The sequence below is a fragment of the Oenanthe melanoleuca genome, chromosome Z (genome assembly GCF_029582105.1).
Source record: "Oenanthe melanoleuca isolate GR-GAL-2019-014 chromosome Z, OMel1.0, whole genome shotgun sequence".
NCBI lineage: Eukaryota > Metazoa > Chordata > Aves > Passeriformes > Muscicapidae > Oenanthe > Oenanthe melanoleuca.
In genome coordinates, this window is record NC_079362.1 from 54,336,816 (window position 1) to 54,362,479 (window position 25,664).

General features: G+C 38.3%; 1 protein-coding gene across 1 annotated transcript in view; it reads right to left on the reverse strand.

Moving 5' to 3' along the window:
• Window positions 1-4,421: 4,421 nt before the first annotated feature.
• HOMER1 (homer scaffold protein 1) overlaps window positions 4,422-25,664 on the reverse strand; it is an 86,253-nt gene continuing 65,010 nt past the window's right edge. Inside the window, exons 7-9 of the mRNA XM_056514738.1 lie at window positions 14,229-14,339; window positions 12,552-12,632; window positions 4,422-7,021 (exon numbers count right to left, since the gene is read on the reverse strand). Coding sequence (XP_056370713.1) covers window positions 6,833-7,021; window positions 12,552-12,632; window positions 14,229-14,339 — 381 coding nt within the window. The 3' untranslated portion in view covers window positions 4,422-6,832. The remainder of the gene's footprint in view (window positions 7,022-12,551; window positions 12,633-14,228; window positions 14,340-25,664) is intronic.

Sequence of the window (25,664 nt, forward strand, 5' to 3'; positions counted from 1 at the left end):
GTCACAGCTTCAACACTGCAATTTGGCCCAAGTGTCAAAGTTCCTTTAAACCCCTCTGAAATGACAGCACTGTTTCCACCTGCTCAACTTGCTAGCCCAAACTAGTTCCCATAGCTGGATTTCCCAGACTGACTCGGATACAAACAACTGCTCTCGTCTTTGTACTTGTTCTCTCATGGAGCCTTCCAATGTAGCTATAATTTATTTGCAAAAGACCTGTCACCTATCCTAGCTGATGAAAGAAATCCTCTAGCTTGATGGGAACTTTTGCTGCCAATCCTAACACATTTTTGCATTTTGACTTTGACTTTGAGGAGTTATATGTGCCTTATAGGTATTTTCCTTTTGTGCAGTACAGTCATCATCATTGGTGAAGAGCATGAAAATGCATGTCTTCTGAAAATACTTGCACTGCTGTCTGATTCAAGGTACTTCCTCGTAGCATGCCTCAGTAATACTTGTTTAGAAGATCCCCAATGCTTCCTTGGTGAGGCTGAGATGTTCATGCACAACAGTCAGCACCTTATACCCACAGGTATCTTTTGTGTGGGTGGGTTTTGAGGTTCTCTGGGTTACGGATGTCCCTGACAGGTGAGCTTGACACTGAATATATTTCTCATTCCATAAGCAGTTTAGGACTTTTATATTGACTCTAAACATGTCTGGTTGTTCCATGTTAATGCAAGAGAAAAAAACACAGAACAAAAAGAAAAATGCAAGAAATGGACGATAATCAAAGTTTTGACTGGTAGGTTCACATGGTAACAATAACCACCTCAAATAAAGCTTTCATAATTTCTTTTCAAAGAGGTGGGGAAAAGCAGCTTATATGAAATCAATGCATTACTCTGCTTCTTTAAGATATGCAGAATGCAATTTCCCCTTTTCTTCCCCTGCAAGCACAACTCTGAATGTGCGAAATGCTCTGGAGCAAAGGGCTCCAGACTGGTGATGACAGAGCCACAGTTTTGAAGCAGCAGCTTCTGAACAAAGGACAGCAAGTCCTCCTGGGCTGCTTCTGGGACAGACAGCAAGTGCAGCTGGCAGGGTATAGCAGTGAGGCTGTGCAGCAGGGACTGGATGCAGGATGCTCACATTAAAAACTACTTGAGGCACTCGGCTACATACTTCTACCCTGGCTCCTCTCACTAAGTGGAAGTCAGAGAGCTGTACCTTACACTGATAAGATTTCTCATTCCTACTGCTGTGGATTCCTGAGAAACAAAACTGCTGGAATTATAAAAATAATCATATATTCAGATGTGGAGAAAGTAGACTTAATGTTTAAATTTCCATCCATATGTAAGGGCTATGATCTTCCTCCTGTGGGCAAGTACAAGGTAACTTTACTTCACATTTCTTTTGTTTTGTTTAGAGACAATTCCACTGATCATTTAACAAAATAAAAGCTAGACTCAGAGAATTTCAAAAGTCATGTTCCCTCTCTCAAGTATTTGCATGACCATATTTAATTCAACAGGAGGAAATCCATATACACAGATTATATTTACACATACCTTTTCAGTGTAGTTCTTCCTCTGCCTTAGCACCTGGATGCATGGTATTGTTTGTGAAGGTCCTTAGTTCTGCCCTCCTTCTTGATCTACTGGGAAAAAATCCTTCTTCTTCAAGAATTACCACAGTCACAGAAATGCAAGTTCTCTTCCAAGAAAATGTCTATGTTGCTATTCTCAATCTAATAGTAGCAAAAGCAGCTGACACACTGCTGGATCCATGCAGGGAGATTAGGCTTGGATGAGAGCAAATGAGAATCCCCAAAGCAGGGAACAAGGTTGGAAACTACTTCCAAGTTAAAAGAAAGAAAAAAAACCCAAACCCAACTCAGAATTTCATTACGCAAACATGACAGGTGATAGCAACTGATGGCAGCAGAAAACGGAGCATGGATGGGTAATACTGGTACTAAATTTCTAGAGTTGTGAAGGTAAAAGACTGAGAGGATGTGGGGTTTGCAGACTGTCAGGACTTCAGCTATGTTCATGAAACACACCCCCAGTGCTGACCTTGGGAAGCCTCTAGCAATCAAGAGTGGAGTTTTGGGACAAGCCAGGTATGCTCAATTTCAGCATGATGTGAGCACCTAAGGAAAGTGAGATCCTTTCAGGTGGTTTGTCATTCGCTATGCAAACAATTCTCGTCTATTTTACAGCTACACAAGGGTTCCACACTAGGGAATATTTTTGAAATCTGTGTTGCCCCCACCCACCCCGAATTTAAAACAGCTTTGATAATTACTTTCTTTACAATGCCTTTATCTGAAAATACTAAGAATTGCCAGACATATTGTTCCATCTGTGCTCTGCTTCTGCAAGATCCAGCAATGAGGGGGAAAGTAGGTATATTGTGTTTCTTTGGTCCTATCATGAGCTGCCAGCAGTGCAGAAGCAGAACTGGCCACTACAGTCCCTGAGAGGTTGTGGTGGGCAAGCTATGAAACCCCTTATGGTGTGAAAACCCACTTTTGTCTGTAGTGTCTAGAGGTACTATGACATTTAGACTCACACCTGCTTTCTGGCTAGGCATGGCCAGAAGAGTGGACATAAGCTGAACTGACTCTGGGATATAACACAAAACTCCGCTCATTGTTCCAAAATGTTTAACAAAACAGGGAAAATTCATCCATCTTGTCTGAAATAAGTGGAATAAAAAGAGGAACTAAGGCTGCTAAGCAAAACCAGAGATTTCAAATAATATGGGTTATTCTGTGATATGGTCTCTGCTTAGCACTGTTCAGAGGTAGTGCACAAATGCAGCATTACTAAGAAAATGTAAACAAGACAATTTGAACATTGCTTAGCAGAGTCAGGTCCATTTTCTGAAAAAGAAACTCCAGTGTATAGGTGTGCACTTAACTGGCATGTTCAGTTACTGAGACTGAACTATGCACATTGGGATGGAGTTTCTTGATGGTGTTTTTAAATTGTCTTCAGACATCCAGATCTAATCCCTAATTAGATCATCTTTGGCCTTAAGATTTTTGCAATTAACCAAGTTAAGTGCTTTTACGGATATCTGCCACTCTGCAGAGAATTAAGGTCTGCAACAGTTTTCCATTCCTCTTTCCATGCAGAATTCCAAAAAATGGCTTTGATTTTGACTTGTTCACAGAATGCTGTTCAGCAGCCACTTCAGTACAGAATATATAAGATGATATAATGAAATGAGGTTTAGCCTCTTGTTGAAGGCAAACCTGAAGTTAATCCCCAACTGGTAGAAAAATGAACGGAAATCAGAAGCCTTTCACAACTGACAACTAAAAAGACATATCCCAAAATATTAATCTTTAAATGATGCATTGTTAATTCTAAGTTTTTCTTTAAAGGAATTATGCTGGGTATGCCACCGATAGCGTTAAATGATACTTATTTGTGTAACAACTGGTTTAGCCCTTTATTTATTTATTTATTTATTACCTGAAAATTATTTTCTTAGAGACCTTATAACCACATTTATGCATTAGCAGTTCATTTTGTTCTCCTCTTTCCTGGATATATGGCCAGGAGAAGGAACTTCCAGTCTATAATGGACAGTTTAATTCACATGTTTTACTTTGTCTACATAGGAAAATGCAATTTCTGGATCATTGAGGCATACGGATTATGAACAACACACTCCAAAAACTAGCTATCCAGACGGGGATATACTTACAAAAATCTTTTATGTCAAAGTCAGGATTTCACAACATAACACACTAATGCAAAATTCAGTAGCACCTGAAAGATTAAGGTAGCTGCTGCTATCACTTGCACATACTTGAAAAAGATTTAAGGGGAAAAAAAAGAGTAGTACATTCTCAGAGAATAGCAAGTGTATTTCAAAATAAAGAAACTGTGGGTTTGATTTATTTTTTTTTCTCTCTGTCTTTTTTCTTTTTCCTGTATTTCTGTGAGGCTTATGGTAATTCCTTTTTTGACTTTTTTTTTTCCTTTTTTTTTTTTCCAAGACTGTAGTTGCCATATAACAAATTATACACAAAGTGACTGCTCTCCCCTCCAGTGCAAGTTCATGGTCATGTTTTCAGGCTATAGTACTGAACACTTATACTGCATATTCCCATAGTTTCATTAGATAGATACAATGTACAGTACTTGTCTCTGGGACAGTAACATTTCAAATGGGAAAACCTTTACTTTGAAACAGAAGTGAAGAGGCTACAGTAGGTATAGCCACCTAAGTATGAACTTTAGATCACAATTTCTAAACACTTGCCTACTGTACATAAGCATTAAAAATAGTCTTAGACATAGGATTTTATTTATATGTGCACGTATGTCCACCTCATCCCATATTTATGTTTGGCAACTATTTGGGAATTCAAAGGTGCAGCCCTCAGTAATTGTATTATTTCAAAAAAAGAAATGAAGCTTATCTATTCTATGAGAAAAAGAAATTCTCAAATATCAATTTCCAATTTTAAATTTAATTTCAATAGGAAAATATTAAAAATGTGCACATCTAAATTTTTCCATGTTCTGTATATACATATGTGTGTGTACTTATACATAGAAATGCTCATGTACCACACATATTCACAAAATTTAAGTGGAAGTATTTCTGTCCACTATTTTCCCCACACATATGACATCATATCTTTAAAAATGTCAATAATAATATCATTAAAAATAATATTACATTTATTCCATCATTAAGTTTTGTTTTTTTTTTATTCTTTCTTCATCCTTATTATGTCCACTGAGCATTAACAGGCCAAATTCTCCTTGCACTTCCACGGATGTTATGCCAACGGAATGTTGGTGACATCACATCAAGGACACATCTGGTTTACAGCAGCACAAGTGACAGGAGAATCAGGCCCAAATATCCCCAGGAAAATTAAAAACTGGCTGTATCTGCTCATATGGACCTGATGAAGATATACACATCACTGTCTAAAATCCCCTGAATGATTAACATGTAGCTCACCACAAAGTTTTCAACCATAGCACAATGAAACAAGCTCCCCCCACCCCTTTAATAAATGTGAGAAAATACCCTAAAAAATATGGAGAAAGCGTAAACATTGTGTATATTACATACCATATAATACATGACAGTTTTAGCATTTAACCTAAGCCACTTCCCTGACTAGTCAGGGGAGACCTGATGAATCACCAGTTAAGGGAAAAGAAAAAGGTATTTCAGAAATAAAGCATGTCTTTCCAATATAAATAACAACCCGTGTGTATTATATGGTATATACACACAGTACATACATGAAAACAAACTTATCTTTTCTAGTTTTGAATATCAGTCTCTAAGTGAAGAAAACTGTGTTCTACAAATTTAATAAGCAGCTAGATTTCATGTTTAACATTCAAATTAATTTGGGGAGCAAACAAAGGTTCGTGCATCTTTCAGCTCTGAGGTCTGATACTCATTCATACATTTTAAAAAAGCCCTCTTCAGCATTGCAAGCAATTTATGGCAAGAATGCACTGTGATGCAAGACACACTACAATTGGCTTACCTTTCAAAGAGCTGGGTTTTTTTAAAATAAATCTATTATATAAAGAAATGTGAGTTCACCAAAAGTCTGTTAAAATTACATCAAAACAACTTTAAAACCTGCTCATTGAGGATAATTCAATTCAATGTCCTGTTTTTAAACACTTAGTTAACAGTTCAGAATATTGCCTGGTGTAGTTTTGATAAAGATGTGATATGAAGACCCATAAAAGAGTAAACATGTCTTCAGTTCAATTTGCTATGACAACAAAATTTCAAGAAACAGTCTTTTTGGCTAGACACATTCAGTACCACCAACAATGCCTTGTGGTACCTCTGTGCCCTTAATGAATCTGCAACAGAACAATGCTCCCCATAAGCCATTATTCACAGAACCTCTATTTCATGTCACATTCTGAAAAAGTCTCCTGCAGAACAGGTTAACAACAAATTGAACATTCAATATAAGTATCAAGGCCAGAAAACAAATAACTGGCCATTCATTGTTATCTGTGCAGGTTAAATCTAAAATTTTAAGTTTACATTTAAAATTCTTGGGGGGAGTTTGGGCTTTTTTTTTTCCGGTGGAACTCACCTTCTATCACTGGTTGGCTTCAAACTTTAGCTAAGTGGAAGATACTATCTCACTGTAATTGCAAGGAATTAATATGAAAAACTAAACCTTATATTGGACAATATTGTAGAACACCAAAGTAAGCTCCATAAAGAAATATGGTATCTTCCAGTATATATGTATACCTATTAAAAAAAATCAAAAAACCAACCAGTCAACCAACCCCAAAAAACCAAAAAGGAATAAGTTTATACAAGCAGTTATAGTAGATTTCTTTCAATTAAAGATGCAACTCTCTCTCATTCCTGGCAAGAATAAATTTGTTTTGGCACTGATTCTTCACAGTGCAACATATCCTGAGAAATTATTAAGAACAACAAAATACAGGGCTGTCATCACTAAGTTTTTGCACAAAACACAGCATTTAAAATCTTAAATAAAACAGCCAATAACCTATATTATATTTGTCACAAAATGGGGGGTGTCCTGGGACACTGCTAATTCTTCTATCACTGATAATTAGAAAAGGATTGCATTCAATTATTGTTACTATCTTTCAAGTTATCTGTGGCCAATAATGTAAAAGGAGGTAATTCAAGTTTGTTTGTTTGTTTTTCTTCAACTGGCTACAAGCTGAGTTCTAAATTTTACATTGAATTACAAGTCAATTTTAAAACAATCCCTCTCAGAGGAGTATTTTCTAATTTTGTGCAACTTTTTTGTGCAACACAGTCCTATGAAGAGAGACAGTACTGCATCTTTAAGCTGATTGGCACTGAAATCCCATTTTCTTTAACTGCATTCTATTAGCTTGGCCAAGTTATCTCGTAATTCTGTTAGTTCAAATATTTTTCCATCAAGGATTTCTAAAAGTGTCTTCAAGTTATTGCGAAAAGCTTCTTGCTCATTCTGACTTTTCTCCAGACGTTGCTCTAGATCAGACAGCTGTCCTTCCAGGTCTTTGTTTCGAATTTCTACTTCCTTCAGAGAAAATACATAACATGTTAATGTGTTGTCTGCAAACAGAAAGTAGTCTACCGTCCTGTTGGTATTCGTGCTATTTTTGTCAAGTGCTTTTTAAAATAATTTGTAACCCTTTACAGTTTTCACTAAATCAAAATCAGAACCTGAATTGTTACTATGATTGCATATGTACTGCCACTTCCTCAATTTTTTCATAATTATCTGAAAGATGGAAACTTTTGGAGAGGGACAAATTTCAGTCAGTGAACAAAAGATACACTCATCCATGTATGTTACCACTTCTATCACTCAGAAATGTACTGCCTAATGAAAACATCTCAGAGGCATGTTCAAGTACGCCCCAATTTAGACTACATGAATTGCTCAAGGACACGGCTCTCCATCAAGAGTTCTGCAAAAACCCATCCAGAAGGCTGCTTTAGAGACAGAGGAGCACCACCTTATTCCCATCCCGCACTGCGGGCTTTGCACTCTGAGAATTGAGACAGGAGCATAAGCGCCCAGGTGGACGTCAAGGTGACTGTACAGATGTGAGCCAGGAGGTGCAAGCTGCACATGGCAGCTCCCTGCACAGCACCACCTGTGGAGCAGGGACAATGGGACAGCCACCAGCGCTGTACGGACACGCCGTTCCCATGCACTGCGGAAAGATGAAGCAGCGACGTGTTGGACACAGCCAGGGGGTCTGACCCTGAGCCAGCTCAGTTCTCACTCACTAGGAGAGGCCCTTGGCACCAGCCCCTCGGCTTCCTCACAGCTCCAGCTTGCACCTGATGAGGGACAGTGCCAACTCCTCTGCCCTGTGCACGCCAGGTGCCCTCTCTTCAATCAAATCCCAAAAGAAACAGTCATCTGGGTCTGGAATAGCATATTGTTCTTTGTTCCATTCATTGCACACCTCATAAATTCATGCCAAATTTTGTGATTTCAGTTGCAAAAATCACTTTCAAAGGCAGCACAGTGTGTTTAGTACACCATAGGCCCTGTACAGCCATGTCTGGAAAAGTGCATAGTGAGTTAATATTTATGTATGGTAACAAGTTTTTCAACACCTCTTCTATTTACAGTGGCTTTGTGTCACACAGCTTTTACAGGCCTGCTCTGAGATTTTACTACAACTAGTTTTTCAAATAGGAAGGGAGATTTGGCAGCAGCCAATGATTGCAGCATGAGCAACTCCTCTTTCAGCCCTCTAACTCTCTCACTGGTTTTGGTGTGATTCTTCTGTCCCCCTCAAGGCTAAGAAATACATTAATGTTTACACTGGAGAGATCTCAGCTAACCATAGAAAATTACCTGACCCATACAGAAAAAATATTGAGTCATTCAAGAGTAACAGGTATGTACTGGCAGCCCTGTGTCAAAGTGCATGGTCTGAGAAAGGCATCCACCTGTGAGGGGTCTGATGGCAGCATTGGCTGGGTGCTGCATCCCTGGCCAGAGAAGGGATGCGGTGACATGGCCAGTGCTCAGTTTCAGCTCCCAGCCTCTGCAGCAGGGGAGAGTTCTGGGCCCCCAGCAGTGGTGCAGAGGGAGAAAGAAGAACATCAGGACCTTCACTGCCTCATAGCTGTGGCTGCATGTGGAGCTAAGGGTTACCTCTTGGCCAGACTGGAGGCCTTCCTTAATTCTTGTTTGCAAACAAGCAAGTGAAAAACTCTGGAGTTTTGGGCACCAGTCTTGAACAGCCAGCACACCCAAGAGCAGGAATTACTCCTTATTTCCAGGATCAAGAGAATAATTAGTTTGTTTAGCACTGAATGATTTAGTTGTCAAAGCACTAAAAGAAGCTAACTGGATAGAGCACTTGTAGAAATTATATAAATAAAATGTGTACATGCTTAGAGTAGCAGTGAATAGCTACTCCACTGCTGCTACAAATAAAGAAGACAGCTGGTTATAACCCAGTCATACTATGCATACTCTCCTTTATTGGGTCTACTCCTTCCTTCCAAGTACTTACAAGTACTACCAGGTGTAGGCTCAAGACACACTGAGGGCCAAGTGATTATACTATAGGACATAGAAGTGACATCCAAGGTCCTCTCTGATTGATGTTTTTCAGTATTTGCCCATCCTGTCATTGCTTCTCTTCTAGTCACCAAATTTTGTGCTCTAGGAATCTCCTTGCCACTGCTCTTACCTCAGAGAATTAATTTCTGTGATGAAATAGATGACTTTGGGACAAATCTGTAGATACTTATATGGCTTTACATTGTGACATCTGACCTGAACAGAGCATACTGTTGGCCTGTATCTAGCACTAAAAAGCACCTTTCAGGCCCTTCTCAGATACTTTTAATGACATACGCCAGAAGCTACTGCTTTTAATTCATGGAAAATGATGCTTCTTAAATTTGACCCTTAAGCATATTTACCCTAAATTAATATTAATGTTTTCTGCAACGTTATTGCATTGTAAGTTTATGTCTAGCTCATGTGCAGTTTCCTGTTTCAAATCAGTCAACCTCAAAACTTGTTTCTTGATTGGAAGAGGTGGATTAAATGTAACATAATCTATTCCCCTCGCTGTGCCATCTCCCTTTACTGGCAGCTGATCTCATCCAGCAATAAATTGACTCTGATACATTCAGGCCCTTTGCAGAAAGTATTTTGTACTTGGTGTTTTTACCTTCGGTTTTTTCAAGCTCTTCTATCATCAGATATAATCATTTCTCATGTTGTTTTCTCTTACAGTATAAATAAATCATTACTAATTATGTTTGTTATTTGCACTGTAACAATATCTCACAGAATTCAGTGCAAGGATTGGAATAAAATATTCAAATCACACACAACAGCTATATTTAGGAATCAGCCATATTAATAAAGATATTCTGACCTACTGTGAGAGTCACACTGATCATGACTCACTGATATGACTTCTCTACACTACTAATGGAATTAATAAAAAGGACCCCAATACTTAACCTTCACAGTGAAAACATATTGTTCTTCAAGAGAGTTTCCCAATGAGTGATATCTAATTAACTCCTGATATGCACGTATCAGAAATGTGATACAACTTAATTTCTTTGTATAGCATTTTTCATAGGGTTTTAACCAAAATATTTTCAAGTTACATAATCCACTTGCGAAGTACAAGAGGGAAAAATAAAGCACAAGAACAAAGAGTGAGAGAAACAGATATGAGCCCTGGAAAGAAACACTCTGAACATAAAGGATGAGTCAGGTAAGTGAACATATATGAGACAATGTGAAGCTATAGCAGACAATGTGACAGATGTAGGGTGAAGTGGCTCAGAGAACACCAGTATAATCAAAGCAGGACAATTAGAGCAAAGCACACACCCAAGTTCTTTTTCCTGGGCAGTGGCATCAGGGCAGCAATTAAGTTTAAGCTTAATAAAGGTAACTTTTAACTCAGATCTTAAGTGATCCTTTATGTTTACTTGAATAGAATTTCCAGAAACAGATCACTTCAAATGCAACATACGGACATATATGCAAAATATATCTCTTTGGTGATTAAAGCATCAGAAAATCATAAAATGGATAAGGTTAGAAGGGACCTTAAAACAACCCAACAAAGTGTTTCAACCTTTTGTCATGGGCAGGAACCCTTTCCACTAGATAAGATTATTGAAAGCACCATCCAAACTAGTCTTGGACACATCCAGGGATGGGGCACCTGTAACTTTTTCAGGTAGCCTGAAGTAGTGCCTCACCACTGCCACTGTATTGAATTTCATCCTCATATCTAATCTGAACCTATATTCTTTCAGTTTGAAGACATTACTCCTTGTCCTATCACTGCAGTTCCTGATGAAGAATCCCTCTCTGGCTCCCCTGTAGGCCACTTTCAGATACTCTGAGGCTGTTACGAGGTAGCCAGGAGGTCTCACCTTCTCCAGGCTGAAAAGCCCCGACTTTCTCAGTCTGTCTTCATAGGAGAGGTGCTCCATCCCTCTGATTATGTTGGTGGCCTCCTCTGGCCTCTCTCCAGCAGGTCCATGTTGTTCCTGTGCTGGGACCCCAGAGCTGGGTGCAGCACTGCAGGTGGGGTCTCAGCAGAGCAGAGCAGAGGGGCAGAATCCCCTCCCTGCCCTGCTGCCCACTCTGCTCTGGATGCACCCAGCACACGTTTGGCTCTCTGGGCTGGGAGCACACACTGCTGGTTAATGTTGAATTTTTCATCTACCATCACCCCAAAGTCCTTCTCTGCAGGGCTGCTCTCAGTCACTTACACATAAATTTACTAAAAGAGAACTACTGACTTTATAAGGTAAAATTTTAATAAAAATGTGCCATTTTCTAATCTTTCACCTCTTACTAGTCCCATAATTCTGCTTGCTAAGGATAGCTCATTCCTGGCTCACTGTTACTTTTCATATGATCTTACAATGAAATTACTGCACTTGCTACTGCTAGAACAATTTCCAACTCTCATTATAATGTTTCATTTTAGTCTCTCACATAAATGCCTTTTCAGATGAAAACTTGTATTTTTAGCCTAAAGCCAGCAACAATTTTTGGAACAGGCAAGGTCAGGTGTACTCAAAACACTCTTTAAACTCTGTTCAAAGTAATAACATACTTTGTACAAACAAGTTGACGTAAGAATGGGGAAAAATTAATAGGCCCATTTTGCTCTTTAGTGGTTTATTCTGTAGGTTGAAATTTGATTCATAGAGGTTCCAATTCACGTCATGCATTTCAAAGAATACCTGCCTAATGATTTTTAAGTTGTGGCTGTGATCAGGTGGGGCTTGCTTTCAGCAGGCTAAGCCATAGAACAGAGAGGATCCCCTTTCAGCACCTTAGGGTTGAAGCTATTTAATGCCTGAGGTTACAGTTCTTTCAAAACTGTGAAGGCTGAAACCAGAATGCAATCCACCTAAGCTTTTGGTCCACCTCATTCCAGAGGCAGGTGTGACACAGAATGTGCTGGCTGGTCAGCACAGCAACAGACAGGCAAGAGATCAGATGGAGCAAGAGAAGATATAATCATCAATTCCAGCAGCCTCAGGTATCTGGCATTACACACAGTAAGAAACAATAGCTAAAGACCAAAAATGCACAATGTTTCTAAATAATTTCAAGAAAATGTAGAAAGAGTGTTTTTAATACCTGTACTACACAAGAACACTTTAACCCTTACTTTCTCAGGGCATGTTTAAAAATTGAACATAAATTCATCCCAGGCTGATGATACACAGACAGTTTCAGTGGCATGCAAAAACTATGGGAAGACACCGCTGTGAAAATGAAACCAGAACTGTCCAGGATATGCATCAATGAAGGAAGTTTGCAAACTTGAGAGTATTTTGTGGACTTGTAAAAGCAATGTGGATCTGTTTCCTCAGATAAAAATAGCAATTTGCATCAGGTAGAAATTTTGATACGAATTCCTAAGGGTCATCCCAACCCAGCATTTTCAATAAAGTCTAACTTACACATTCATCTGGCACATTTAGTGAATATAGCACAAGTCGCACATGTGAACTGGTCACTTGCTGACAATTTTTCCCTTTTCTCTAAATTAGGATGATGCACTATAGCTCACCTGTAACTTCTGGGTCAGAGAATCCCTCTGTGCCTGGAGCTCTCTGGCATTTTCAATTTCTTGTTTCAATCCTTCTATTTCCTAAGGGAGAAGAAACAACCTTGCTAGCAATGTGTTACCTGGCTTGGCTTTGGTGCTGGTAATCTGGCTGCTGCTTCCTCTTCTGAGAAAGTTATTACAACAATACCAAAACTGGCAGTGGACAACTGTCCATCAGTGAACATGAAATGCAAGCCCTGCTCCCAACTTCTGAACCACAGTCCCGAAACAGCACTCCATTGTGAATTAACAACAATAGACATAAGTATTTTCTTCTGTAAAAGTACAAGTTTTCTTTGCCCCCAGAACAGACATGAAATAATTCTTGCCCAAAGAATTAAGGTCCCTTGTAACAAAAAAAAAACAAATTTATACTTTAAATTCCATTAGAATCTACCCTTCTCCATTTTTTCAAGAAGAAAAATCCAATTTTCAAATGTAAACTGTTTATCATGGCACCAGTAGCAGGGCTGAACATAAAAACAAACCTGCCTGAGAATCTAAAAGAAATTGCATCTTTAATTTAGCAATTAGCAAATAATAAGGTGTAAAAATAAGAAATATAGAAGAAACAATGAACAGAAGAGAAAACTGTTCTTAGCTTACTTTCAGGAGACAATAATAGTAACCATTAACAAAATGAAAAGGTATCAAACTTAAAACTATTAAGTACTCTTGTCCAGATGGCCATATTCACCTCCTAGAACTCCTTCTGGCAAGATTTCTCTGCAGCCAACAGCCTAGTTCAAAATTGAATGGGCAACAAAATGGGAAGCATTGCCAAGTTGAGCCTAGTCTCTTAAGTATGAGGGAGTTTGGAAAAGGCTTTGTTTCATTTTAAGAGAAAATTGCATAATGACTGTGCCTCTCCTGCTTCCTCCTTGGAAACCCCTCACAGCACTGAGGGTAGCTCAGCAAGACACACTGCCTCTCCAAGCACACATGCCAAAGCCCACAGCTTCTTACATGGGGCAAATAATTCTTCCTATGCAGCTCTTTCTGTCTCCTTTTTCCATCCAAAAATGGGTGATCCTTGATCCTTCTGTGGCACAGATATGCTTTTCTCTAGGACCTATGCCAATGCAGGTGTTACTGCAATTTATTTACTAGCTGCTGGTCCAGGCCAAGGCACATGGCACAATAAATACCAAGTTTCAGTCTGGGGGCTTGGCATGTGTTTCAGAAAATTGCTGATGTTATGGATCATACAGGCTGTATTAACAGAGCCTGAAAATAGACTGGCTGGATAAAGGCATTGATCTATTATTTGTTTCAAATGCTAATCTCAAGAAAAAAAGAAAGAATGCCTACAGCAGCCTCATTTCTTAAGGAATCTGGACTGCACCAGTGTGGTGATTGCTGTTCAGAAACCACTTATGATTTACTTTTGCAAACAGAGATGTTTGGTAAAAGCAAACAGGAAAATATGATACTTTTTTTGTTGCTATGCAGATACCCAGCTCTATTTTGGACTAATGTAATGATATAAGTGAAAAATACTAACAATTTGAAAGAAGCTGAAGAAGAATTTACTTTGCAACATTTATAGCAAATAATTCAGCACCTAGCAGTCATCACAAGCTTAGTATTGAAAGGCTTTAGAAATGATGTAATAGAAAAGCCAAAAATAAATGTTACCTCTTCTTTTTTCTTCAGTGTAGCCTCTAATTCCTGTATTGTCTGGTTTAATTCCGTTTTATGTGTGTGGACTGCATTGGCTTGACTGCTCACACACTCTAGCTCAGTCACCTGTTGAAATAAGTAGAAGAAACACATACAGAATTACTTTCAACATATTCAAGGTACTATTACTTCTTTGCATCAATAGCTGCCTTTGAAATACACCCTAACTTCAGGATGGCTTCTGTTGATTAAAATAGAAAGTGTTCTTTCAAAGTTAGCATAATATTCCATAAGATATTGTTATGCAAATGGTTGCTATGAATTCCTGGAAACAAAAAAAATCATTTGTTATAGGCTGAAAATAACACTAATTAAAACTTATACTGATTACTGTAAGTTTTAAGAAAGTTCTGAATTACCACTTCAAACACAGCAACGGCTTGATGACTAAACACAGATCTGTCTGTCTAACTAACCTCTCCATCTGACACGTTTTAATGTTCTACCACCTTACTAAGCCACAATGTTCACACACTTCCTAGAAAGCCAATTAACATTTCACAGCACCCCTTTCTGACTCTGCATCAACAATGTAATAGCAGACACTCAGTCACCAAAACACAGTTGCCAGCTTCTAACTTCCCCTAGTAATGGAGCTAATCTCTCAGTCACAGAGGCAACAGCTAATGCCACAATTTGGATTTGCTCAGCTCCCCTTTCATTAGCAGACAGCAAGCGTGCTCCATATGGCCTCGGATACCTGGCAATGGTATGCATTTTTGTTTTATCTTATAATCAAAAGGATGCTAATATTCTGCCACTCACAGATAAACAGTTTCAAAAAACAGCTTCTGCATCAAAGAAGAAAAATCTGTGCACCTAGAGTCTATGCAGAAAAGTCTCTGTCCATGTATGTCTCACATTACAGGTCAGAATATTAGAGAACTCTCACACTCCATGTCTGCCTGGATGTGTGCACCAAAACATTTCTGTTAATAACTAAAACCTAATAACAAATTTTTCTCAAGAAGTTATGGGCCTTCCAATCCTAATATATAGTTTTCAACAGAGCTGCACCACATACCTACAAATCTGGCCCAGAAACTCCTTTGAACAAAGTGCTAATTAATTCTGCAACAAAAACCTTCAACACTCAATTTAACATTCTTGGAGAGGTAGTCGTTAGACAGGGGGCAGACAATTTCCAAGACAATTTTATTTCTTAGGTAAAAAATATCTCAGGAAATCAAGGTTGCTGCTCTCCTGCTCCAATGTCCCCCAGCTAATAATACTGTGATACCAGTAATTTCAGACTCTGAACTATTTGTAGGCTCAAAAGGTAGATTACTGAATCAAGTCCAAGGGAAGTCAAGATGAAATACAAGGACATTAAAACAACTTTTCATTTCTGAGTCAGAGGCCACAAACCTCTCCTCTGCTATAGCCATGATGAATCTAGGTTCCTCTACTGGAAAGCTATTGGTTAGACATTTTTGCATGAGGTTTATAATGGAGAGAACTGAGATTAAAACAAATTTTTGGCAGGGGATAAAGGGAATGAGGGAGTATGATATAACTTGGTAATGCAACATTTCCCGTCCACCCTAAAGAACTTTATTTGCTGGTATTGTCCCAAAAGGAATACCAGTGTTCATTACAAAAAGGAATAGTAATTTGCTTAGTTTTCTATGCCACTGAGCATTACAACTGAAGTCTTAGATGATTTTCTGAATTACACATGCATATCTGTATTTAGATTTTTATAATACTGTTACAGTGTTCACCACTGCAACTACACAAACAAGAATTGGAGCACATCAATGAGGACAAACCCATGTCTGCACAGTGTCTGACCTAGCATCTAAAGAGAGCAAGAATCAGAAAGGCACAGAGCAATTTAGGATGGAAAGAGACTGGTGGTCATCCGGTCAAGGCCTCCTGCTCTAAACAGGGACAATTTTGAGGTCCCATTTGCTTGCTCAGGGTCTTCAAGAATCCTTCACTATCAAGCAGAACTGTGATAGTTCTGACATTGCAGGTTTATGAACAGCTCTCGCTCCTTCCTGAGTTTTGATGGAACTGTCAAACTCTTTCACCCCTTTGACCTTCAGCCCTTCTGATGTTTAACATCTCAAAAATTTCCAAGCTTTCCTGCTGAGATGTTGAATAGTAACTTCCAAGAAGACAATCCCTCTTTTAAAGCTGTTGCACTCAGCAAGATCCATTGGCTGCTACCAAGCACCAGCACAGAATGCTCACTTACACAAAACCTCAGCTGGAGAAACAAAAGGAAGCCCAGTCCCCAAACTACCTCTGTCCTAAAACCTCATGCCTTGAAGCAAGCCTGCAGAGGTCTCTCATCCTGTGACTAAGGGAAGCACTTGGACTCCCACTGTTCTCCATATGGTTTCTTCTAGGCTGGTACACATAGGGAGGATGTATGTATTGGTGCAAGCTTGGGATCCAAGGGGCTGATGAATAGCACTGTTGGATGAAATGTTACTGTTCCAGGTTGCATCTATTATTGCTGGTTAAAAACACCTCCTGCAGGACTCCTGCCAGGTGCACAGCTCATGTGAGTACTGCCAAGTACACTCTGGTCCACACTAACCGAACACACAAATTGCTTAAGCAAACATAGATGATTATTCTTAAGCAGAACAGGCTGTGCTCCCACAAACCTCCTTGCCAACAGAGGCAACTGCTCTCAGAAGGACAATTAATTGCCAGCACTAAAAGGGCTGTGATGTCTTACTCCAGTCCAGCTTTTCCCTGGGCAAACATCCATCTCTTACTGATTATGCAAGAAAATAATTTTCAGCTGTTTTATTTACTGTTGACTGAAAACTCAGTAAGTTGAGAAGAAAAAGAACAAACTCAATTAAAAAACTGGGTTACTTTAATCAGTTTTATTTCAATGCCCATTCCTAAAGAGATCTGAAAAGATGCCAAATATCTTCATGTTTTTATCTTCTTGAATGTACCTATAAAGAAGAAAAACATACTGTGACCCTTTCAAAAAGATCTGTAGAGTAAGATGGGCTGGAAAATTACGTGATATAAAGAATATGCAGTTGAAAACAGAAGAAACAAAAGATAAAGCTCTAGGCAAGAATCTGGATAGCATTTACTTGTTCTGTTTCTTGTTTCAAATTGCATTTAATTTTCTCATGACCAGTGGTCCAAAAATCATTACAAGTAACTGTTTATGCATTATGCACAGAAGGGGGCATAGAAGAAAGTTAAAGTGCTTTAGCCTGACCCTCCTACAGGCTATTATCAGGGACACCTCCTCATTCAGTGTTTCAGGTTTAAAAGCAAGGCTCAATCAATCCTTCAAACCCTTGCACAGCAGTATCGAGCAATGTGCCTGTGATTACAGCTCATTTTGAATACAGAATTCAGACTGAAAGAACAGTCTTTGAACAGTAACTGACTGAACAAAGTCCTGCTATTGTGCTACCATAAGACTGCACTGACTTGAATATCTGAAAATGTCGATAATTCGGGCTTCATATTTGAGACTACAAAAGTAAAAGGTACTGTTCTTAGCCTCTGTTTCTTTATTTTGAATTTATCATCCAGGTAAAGATTGCATGTAAGGAAAATATTCTGAAAAGGCTTTTTAGTGACTACTTAGTGTGCAAACTCTTCTAACATGTGGATGGCATTATACTGAATTGCCTCCTTCAGTGTGAAATACATCAGCTGAGTAAGACAGCAAGGCAACTTCTGGTAGAGCCTAGACCTTCCTAGCAGATGCCATTCTCAGTTTTCAGGAAACTTTAGTTTAGGTCCAAGAACCTATAAAGGCAGGAGGATTCCAGGAAGATGCTTTAATTGCAGCAGAGAACTAGCACAATGGACAGCACTGGTGCTCCAGACCTTGCCCCAGCCCCATTGCCCTTCTCTGCTCTCACTCCAGCCCCTCAGTGTCTTTTTGCACTCAGGGCCCAGAGCTGGACACAGGATTCAAGATGCAGCCTCAGCAGTGCCCAGGACAGGGGGACAATCCCTGCCCTGCTCCTGCTGCCCACACCATTGCTGATCCAGGCCAGGATGCCATTGGCCTTCTTGGCCCCCTGGGCACTGCTGGCTCATGTTCAGCTGCTGGCACCAGCACCCCCAGGTCCTTTCAGCCACTCTGTCCCAGCCTGTGGCACTGCCTGGGGTTGTTGTGACCCAAGGGCAGGACCCAGCACTGGGCCCTGTTGAACCTCACACCACTGGCCTCAGCCATGATCCAGCCTGTGCAGATCCCTCTGCAGAGCCTTCCTGGCCTCCAGCACATCAATAACCCACACAGCTTGGTGTCACCTGTGAACTGACTGAGGCTGCACTCCATGAGATACTAAACAGACCTGGCCCCAGTTCTGAGCCCTGGGAAACAGCACCTGGAGCTGGATGTAACTCCACTAACCACCACTCTCTGGGCCCAGCCATCCTGGCAGTTTTTGACCCATATTAGCAACATATATTCAGTGTGGCTGTAGCCTAGTTTTTGTACCTGACACTACCAACTTCTTGTTTTCTATAAAGTCTTTTCTCCCTTTTATTTACTGTAGATGCAATATCCAAGATTTACTAGCCCAAGCTACAGTGCAGAACACATAGAGTGCTCACATGCAAGACTGAATTTAGGTATTAATTATGTATTTTTAACTGGTTAAGTGACATTCCTAAAAGGATTGTAACTATAACTGTGACAGTATAGTTCCATCAATAATTGAAGATTGAACTTCCCACAGAGAAAAAAGAGCCCTTTGCTTTTCATGAGGAGAGAAACACTATTTCATGGGTCAGCAAAACTGGATAACTGCATAAAGTTTCACATACTTTATACAGAGAAAAATTCCCACTTCTTATTGGTAGACAGTACTAAGAAGCAGAATAGCATGCCACAATCTAATAATAAAAATTATTCCAGTGCAGCTTTCAAGAATAAAAAATTCTGGAAAGATTTTTCGCGTTAAATGTGAAAATGCAGAAAACAAAGCAATTGCTTTTCAAGGAGGATTCTGAAGGAACAAAAAGCACACAATGGTATTATTCATATAAATCACTTCTGACAGGAAATTAGTTATTGTAGTTTTCCAAGATTTACCCATAGATAAATTAATAACCTGGAGAAGAGTGTTGTGCACTACCAGCAATTTTTTACTTTTTTCAACAGATAAAACAGTTAGAAGATTTTTCTGAAAAGGATACATTTTTGTCTGTGGGCAGTAAAGCCTTAAGCCATGGAAATACCAAAATGTTTTCCACAGTTACTCATTTCTGTACAGATGAAATAGGAATAACCTATCATCTTTTTGTGAAGAAAGCAGCGAAACTGTAGTAGGAATCTTTGAAAATATAACAAGTTTACCAGAATTGATGATTCAACTTTTAGCCAAGCATTATTATTCACAATTGATAAAGTAATACTAAATTTGAAACACATTCCTTTCCCTATAATCTAATTAGCAAATACTTTTTCCAGTCACCTGGACAGTTCACGAAATACATGCAATGGCAAACACCGTACGGATATAATCCTTCAGTCCTGAGGATCTAAATCCTGTCATTTTCTTATTCTCCTGTAGAGTTTTGGAATTATAGGATGTATTTAATTCTGCAAGATTTAACTATGTAAACATCCTGTTGCATGCCTCCACAAAGTATGCATTTTATAACTTGCAGATAAATGTATTTTAGCACTTTTCTTAGGATTTTCTAGACATAAGATGGGGATGAGAGAGTACTTCTGTGAAAAATTATTTTATTAGCCAGAGTAGGTGTGGCTTAGTTGGTGGTTTGTTGGGATTTTTTTTCCAAACTATTATCTTATATATGACACATTCAATGAAAAATTAATTCCCGGGGAGAAAATAAAAAAGAATCCTAACAAAACAGTCTTGGGCCCTAAATGTAAATTTACTCTAAGAACAAATTAAGGCAAAGTGAAGAATGCCAAAAACACTTCCATCTGCCATAAACTTTTTTAAAAAGGCAAATTCACATTATGATATGAGGAACATAACCTGATATACCTGCTCTGTCTGAAAAGAGATTGTCTTTTTAGTACAGTGTACTTATCAACTAAAAGTTGAACCTTTGTAAGTGCTAGGTGGATTATCTGTATTACAAATCATGGACACAAAGGGAGATTAAAATAAGTGCTGGGTTTCAGAATTCTTCTCCTAAGAAATTCTCTGATAATGTAAAGGCTGACAACACCTACCGTATAAAAAATAACAAAGCACTTATGATAGCTGAAATGGGTATTCTAGGGACTAAAATGTACATCTGAGAAAAAATCCCTAATGTATTGTCTGAAATAAAATGTTTGCATTTTTTTCCTTTGGTATCCCCTAATGCCATGCAAAACGGTGGTCATCTATTTTCATTGTAAACAAGAAGTACAAAGCTGCTATCTAACCACAAGCTAATTACAGTATCTTAAGCAGAAGATTACAATTGGTTAACTTCTTTTTGTCAATCAATCAAACCTAATTTATTCAGAATTTATTCAAAGCTAAATTTGAATTGTTCAGTAGGAGGGACACAGTTTTAAAGGGAGAATAACAAGAGATAGGCATCACATAAAAAAGGTGAATTACCAATAATTTTTTGGATCAGAACTCCATTCATAAATTTCTTGCTAGCATTCCTTACTTTCACCTTCCTTCATATTTCCATTTTTAGAGAATGTATAAATGTATAAAGCCAAACAGTTCTCTGTAGTAACAACAGGACTGCTAACAAGACTTCTCAGCAAACATGAAGTCCATGGATTGGGCTCCAATTCAGAAGACAACTTCATCACATCATATTTGCATGTTCAAAAGTTAGTTTTGGCTATTCAAGTATGAATCAGGTGATGGAAATGTGGAGGTGACTTCTAAAGCGTCTGCAAAGATTTTCTATAGATAATCTGAATAGATGGTTTATGCAGCACTCCACACTTCTTGTGAACTTTTACAACTCCTTCTACAGACTGTTGTTTTCTTTAAGTGACACAGAAACTATCCAATAAAATGACCATGGTTTTATTTTGGTATGTTCATGCATTTTTTTTAATATCCATTTTAAAATTCCTTTTAACAGTAGGAGAATCATGATCTGTTATTTGTCAGGTGGTTTCAGTAAGTACATAAGATAGCTCACATTTATTTCATTAATTGAAAGAAACAGAATACGATAGCCTAATTTTATCTTATTTTCTGGGAACTTCTTGTAAAATAACAAGCTAGAATTCAAGGGTTTACCTCTTTATTCTCTCATGAATACCCAAGAACTTGAACACTTCTCTTTATCTCTTTTTATCTTAGGCTTCTTTTCCTCAAGATGAATGATCTTCAAGGACTGCAGCTCTTATTATTATGCACTGGTGTTATTACTTTGTGCTATTGTCCAGTGTCATAGGATAATTTACTTTAGCAGATAGCATGCATGAAAAAAATTAATAATTTTCATTTTTAACGTGGCAAAGACAGAACTTTGCATAATTTATATCATCATTCAAGCCTTTCCTCTTTGTGGTATCAGGATTAATGTTAGGGCCCATGCTATTCTATTTGTCTGAAGTAGATTACTTCTGGGTTTTTCTTTTTGTTACTGAGATATTCTAAACTCATGAATCCCTTTTGATGTCAAAAAGCTATGCAAGGCGTGTAGGAGTGCTCACCAGGCCCATTTAAGGGAAATTTTTTGTAATTTCTGAGCAGATTAGAGAAGGGTGAGAGCTCCAAGTTAAGCTCGTGACTGGGCATCATATTTTCCTAGAACTATCTCTTTGTATTTGAGAGGGAAAAATCCATACACTCATTTTTTGAAAAATAAACTGAAAAAATAGCAAAACACAGTGTTTCTGAATTAAGCTTACAATATATCAGGAGAAAGAACAAAACTTTAATTTTCTGAGAATGTTTCACTCAGCCACACTGAATTTGTATTCTGTTTTATCTTAGCTCTAGGCATTATTAAGGCAGAGAACAAATTGAAAAAGGAAGATAAAGGCCTAAGAGAAAGCAAACAAAAGTAGGTTAACACAAAAAACTGAACTGATAATGAGTAAATCTTACACTTACTCAGAGATGGCAAAAAATTAAGTGAAATTATTTTTAAAATGCAATCAAAATCAAAGAAAGAGAAGCGACCTTAGTTGCCTTAAGAGTGGCACGTTTACTCTTCATGCTTTTGTCTCCACAAGAGTAGCTAGGAAAAAGAAATTACTATCTTAGACTTTGAGAGACTGAAATTGTCAATGAGTAAACATTGCTGAAATCTTTGGAGGGCTTTTGCCCACTACAGAAAACTGCAAAGAAGCAGCTGCTCATCTATGACCACCAAAGCCCATCCCTCCCCAAATACACTTACTAACCTCAATTTGGATTGTGACTGGACCTGGAGGTAAGGCAGAGGGGGTGCTGATGGGCTATAACGGGCTGTTTGAACTAATCTGCACTGCCATAATAGGCAGTTGTAACCACTTGGACCACCAAAGACCTCTGAAGTATCCCCCCACTCACAGTGAACCTGAGCATTTAAAACTCACAAAATCTTTTGAGTTTTGTGGCTTTTCCCCACCCCCGATGGACCAACATCTTCACTTCAAGCAACAGACATCAAAGTTGTACAAAGTCTTGTTTCTGGATCCAACGAGGGGAGTTGACTATAAATCTTTCTACATTTGCCCTTTTTTCTCCTTCCTTTCCTTACACATTTTAAGTGCTACTTTTATACTTTTATATTGCTATGGTTACTGCAGATAATAACAACTAAAATGGCTACATAACTGTCTTTCCAAACAAACTGTTCTAAGGTAATCTGTGTGTGTATATATATGTGTGTGTGTGTGTGTGTGTGTGTGTGTGTGTGTGTGTGTGTGTGTATAAGTATATATATGCATATATATACATATATATGTACATATATATGTACATGTATATGTATATGTGTATGGATATGTATATGTATATGTATATGTATATGTATATGTATATGTATATGTGTGTGTGTGTACATATATATATATATATGTGCATTTGTTTACAGACACTGACTGTTCAGTCTAATCTGCCCCAAGTGATTTATTAACAAGAACATGGGTTACCCTTGCCTTCCAGGGCAGGACATAACATAGCCTTCATCAATCTAAGGTGAGATTAATTCCAGTTTGGGGAACATTTTTTGGATCAACTGCAGCTAGATCCTTATCCTGAACAGATAAACTGCACAGAAAGATAGCACAAGACAGGGACTGAACACTGCCACATGTGTTCTAACCAACAGTCTCCAGATCTGCCATTTCAACAGCACATTTTTGATCTGTGTAAGAAAGAAGCATCTGACTTGCAATTTCTTTTAGAAGTGAGGTATTAATTCATCTTGAAAGATCAGTCTTCAGCATGCAGTTTAGGAGAGTTTTTGCACTGCACCGCACTGTATGGTAACAGATTGAGATAGAATTTTTTTTAGTATTATATGCACTTTTGCCTACAGAATTTAATTCATTGGGTTAGCCAAGTCTACATTTTTCTAAAAGAAATTCCAACAGAGGGCAGTACTCCCAATGAACTACTCTACTGTAACTTACTGGCTTTCTCAGTATGTTCCCATATTCTTTGTGAGATACCAACAAGTCCTGAGGTCACAGGTTAGAGAACCATCTTATAAAGGCATGTAAACAATAGAGTATAGGATACATAATACCCTGTTATGGATTTTGTGTTTCCTCAGAAATACAAATAATTGCAGGAAATTTGCTAGGAAAAATTATGAAAAATTATCAGCTAATAATGAATATAGCCTGAAAGACTCAATTGCTACTGTTAAATGTAGTATCATAAAAGCAAAATGAAATACTAAAAACTCCTATATTCATTAATTTTATTTTCCAATAACAGATATAAGTAAGATTTGACCAAGAGTGGGAATAACATTAAAAAATAAAGGGATCTTTGCCTGTCTTGCCCGGTTAAGCCTCCCAAGGCAAACACAGCTGCTGTTGTTGTGCACTACTTTTCTTTCTTAGGTAACAATTTTATTGTCTCAGCTTTGCAACACAAGCTGCACAATTTTTTAGGAAGAATGCTACCTATTATGTCCACATTTTAGCAATGAATTCTTCACTGTAAAGCCTATCTACTGTTCCAATTCACCTGAATATTTGCACTGTAGTAACTTTAATACAAGGCTGCAATTTAAATAATTTTATCGACAGTGACTGTTATCATCTATTCACAAACCTGGAGCACAGGCTACAACTCCCATTTTAACAAATGAGAAGCTTAAATGAGATGACAGACAAAGTGGCAGTCTTCCTCTGTTCAAACACACATGGCAAGCTTCTGCTTGACTGGAACATTTCTGAAGCAAAATTTTGTCAGCAACTGCCAATTTCTTGAACTGAAAGAAAAGGCACTTTGCAAAAAGCACCAGTCTTAATTACATTTCATGCGCTTTGTCCAGTCAGCTATGGCACAGTTACGGTCTGTTGGAAGTTGTTGCTTTTTCCTATCAAATTATTTGCCTGGGACTTCAGGAGTGCTGTCTGCAAGTCAGTCTAGGTGTAGGACACCCTCAAAAACTTGCCATTTCCCTAGGTTTCTTAAACTGCAGGGTACACTTGTTTTTCTTTCACTCAGGTTAGGCGTAGCCCACTGGATTTTTCATACCTCAGATGAATACAGGATTATTCTCAGGACTACCTAAACAGCCTCCAGTTAGACTAGTCCACCAAAGGACGGAAAGATGAATTTTGTAAGATTTGGCTCACTGTAATTACTGTATCTTATTTCCTATAGGTGAGTACAGCACAGAAAACCAAACTGAGAGGTCTGCAATATTGACCCTTCTTTCTCAACATATTCGTGCATAAAATTGCAATAGTTTAGTTTGCAGTTTTTGCATTTTTTTCTTAAATAAGTATCAGAGAATCATAGAGTGCCTGAGTTGGAAGGGACGTTAAAGATTATCTCATTTCAACCTCCCCTGCCATGGACAGGGACATCTTTCACTAGACCAGGTTTTTCAAAGCCCCATCCAACCTGGCCTTGGATACTTCCAGAGATGTGGCATCCCACAGCTCCTCAGGACAATCTGTTCTTGTGCCTCACCACCCTCATAGTAAAGAATTTCTTCCTAATGTCTAATCTAAATCTACCACCTTTCAGTTTGAAGCCATTCCCCATTGTCCTATCACTACATGTGCTTGTAAATAGTACCACTCCAGTGTTAAGTACCTCCTTGATTTTTTGCTAAGCTAACTTTAATTAACAAACGTGATAAAACTTCATCAACTACATCTTTCCTTCACATGTTAATCATGCCTTCACTTTGTAGAGAAATGTGTCCTAAGCTATGATGAATTCATACAGCTAAAGATTGATAGACTATACAATATAGAGAGTTACATGTGAAAGGAGAAGTGAAATTAGATATTGAATACTTGTTTTCATAACTTAG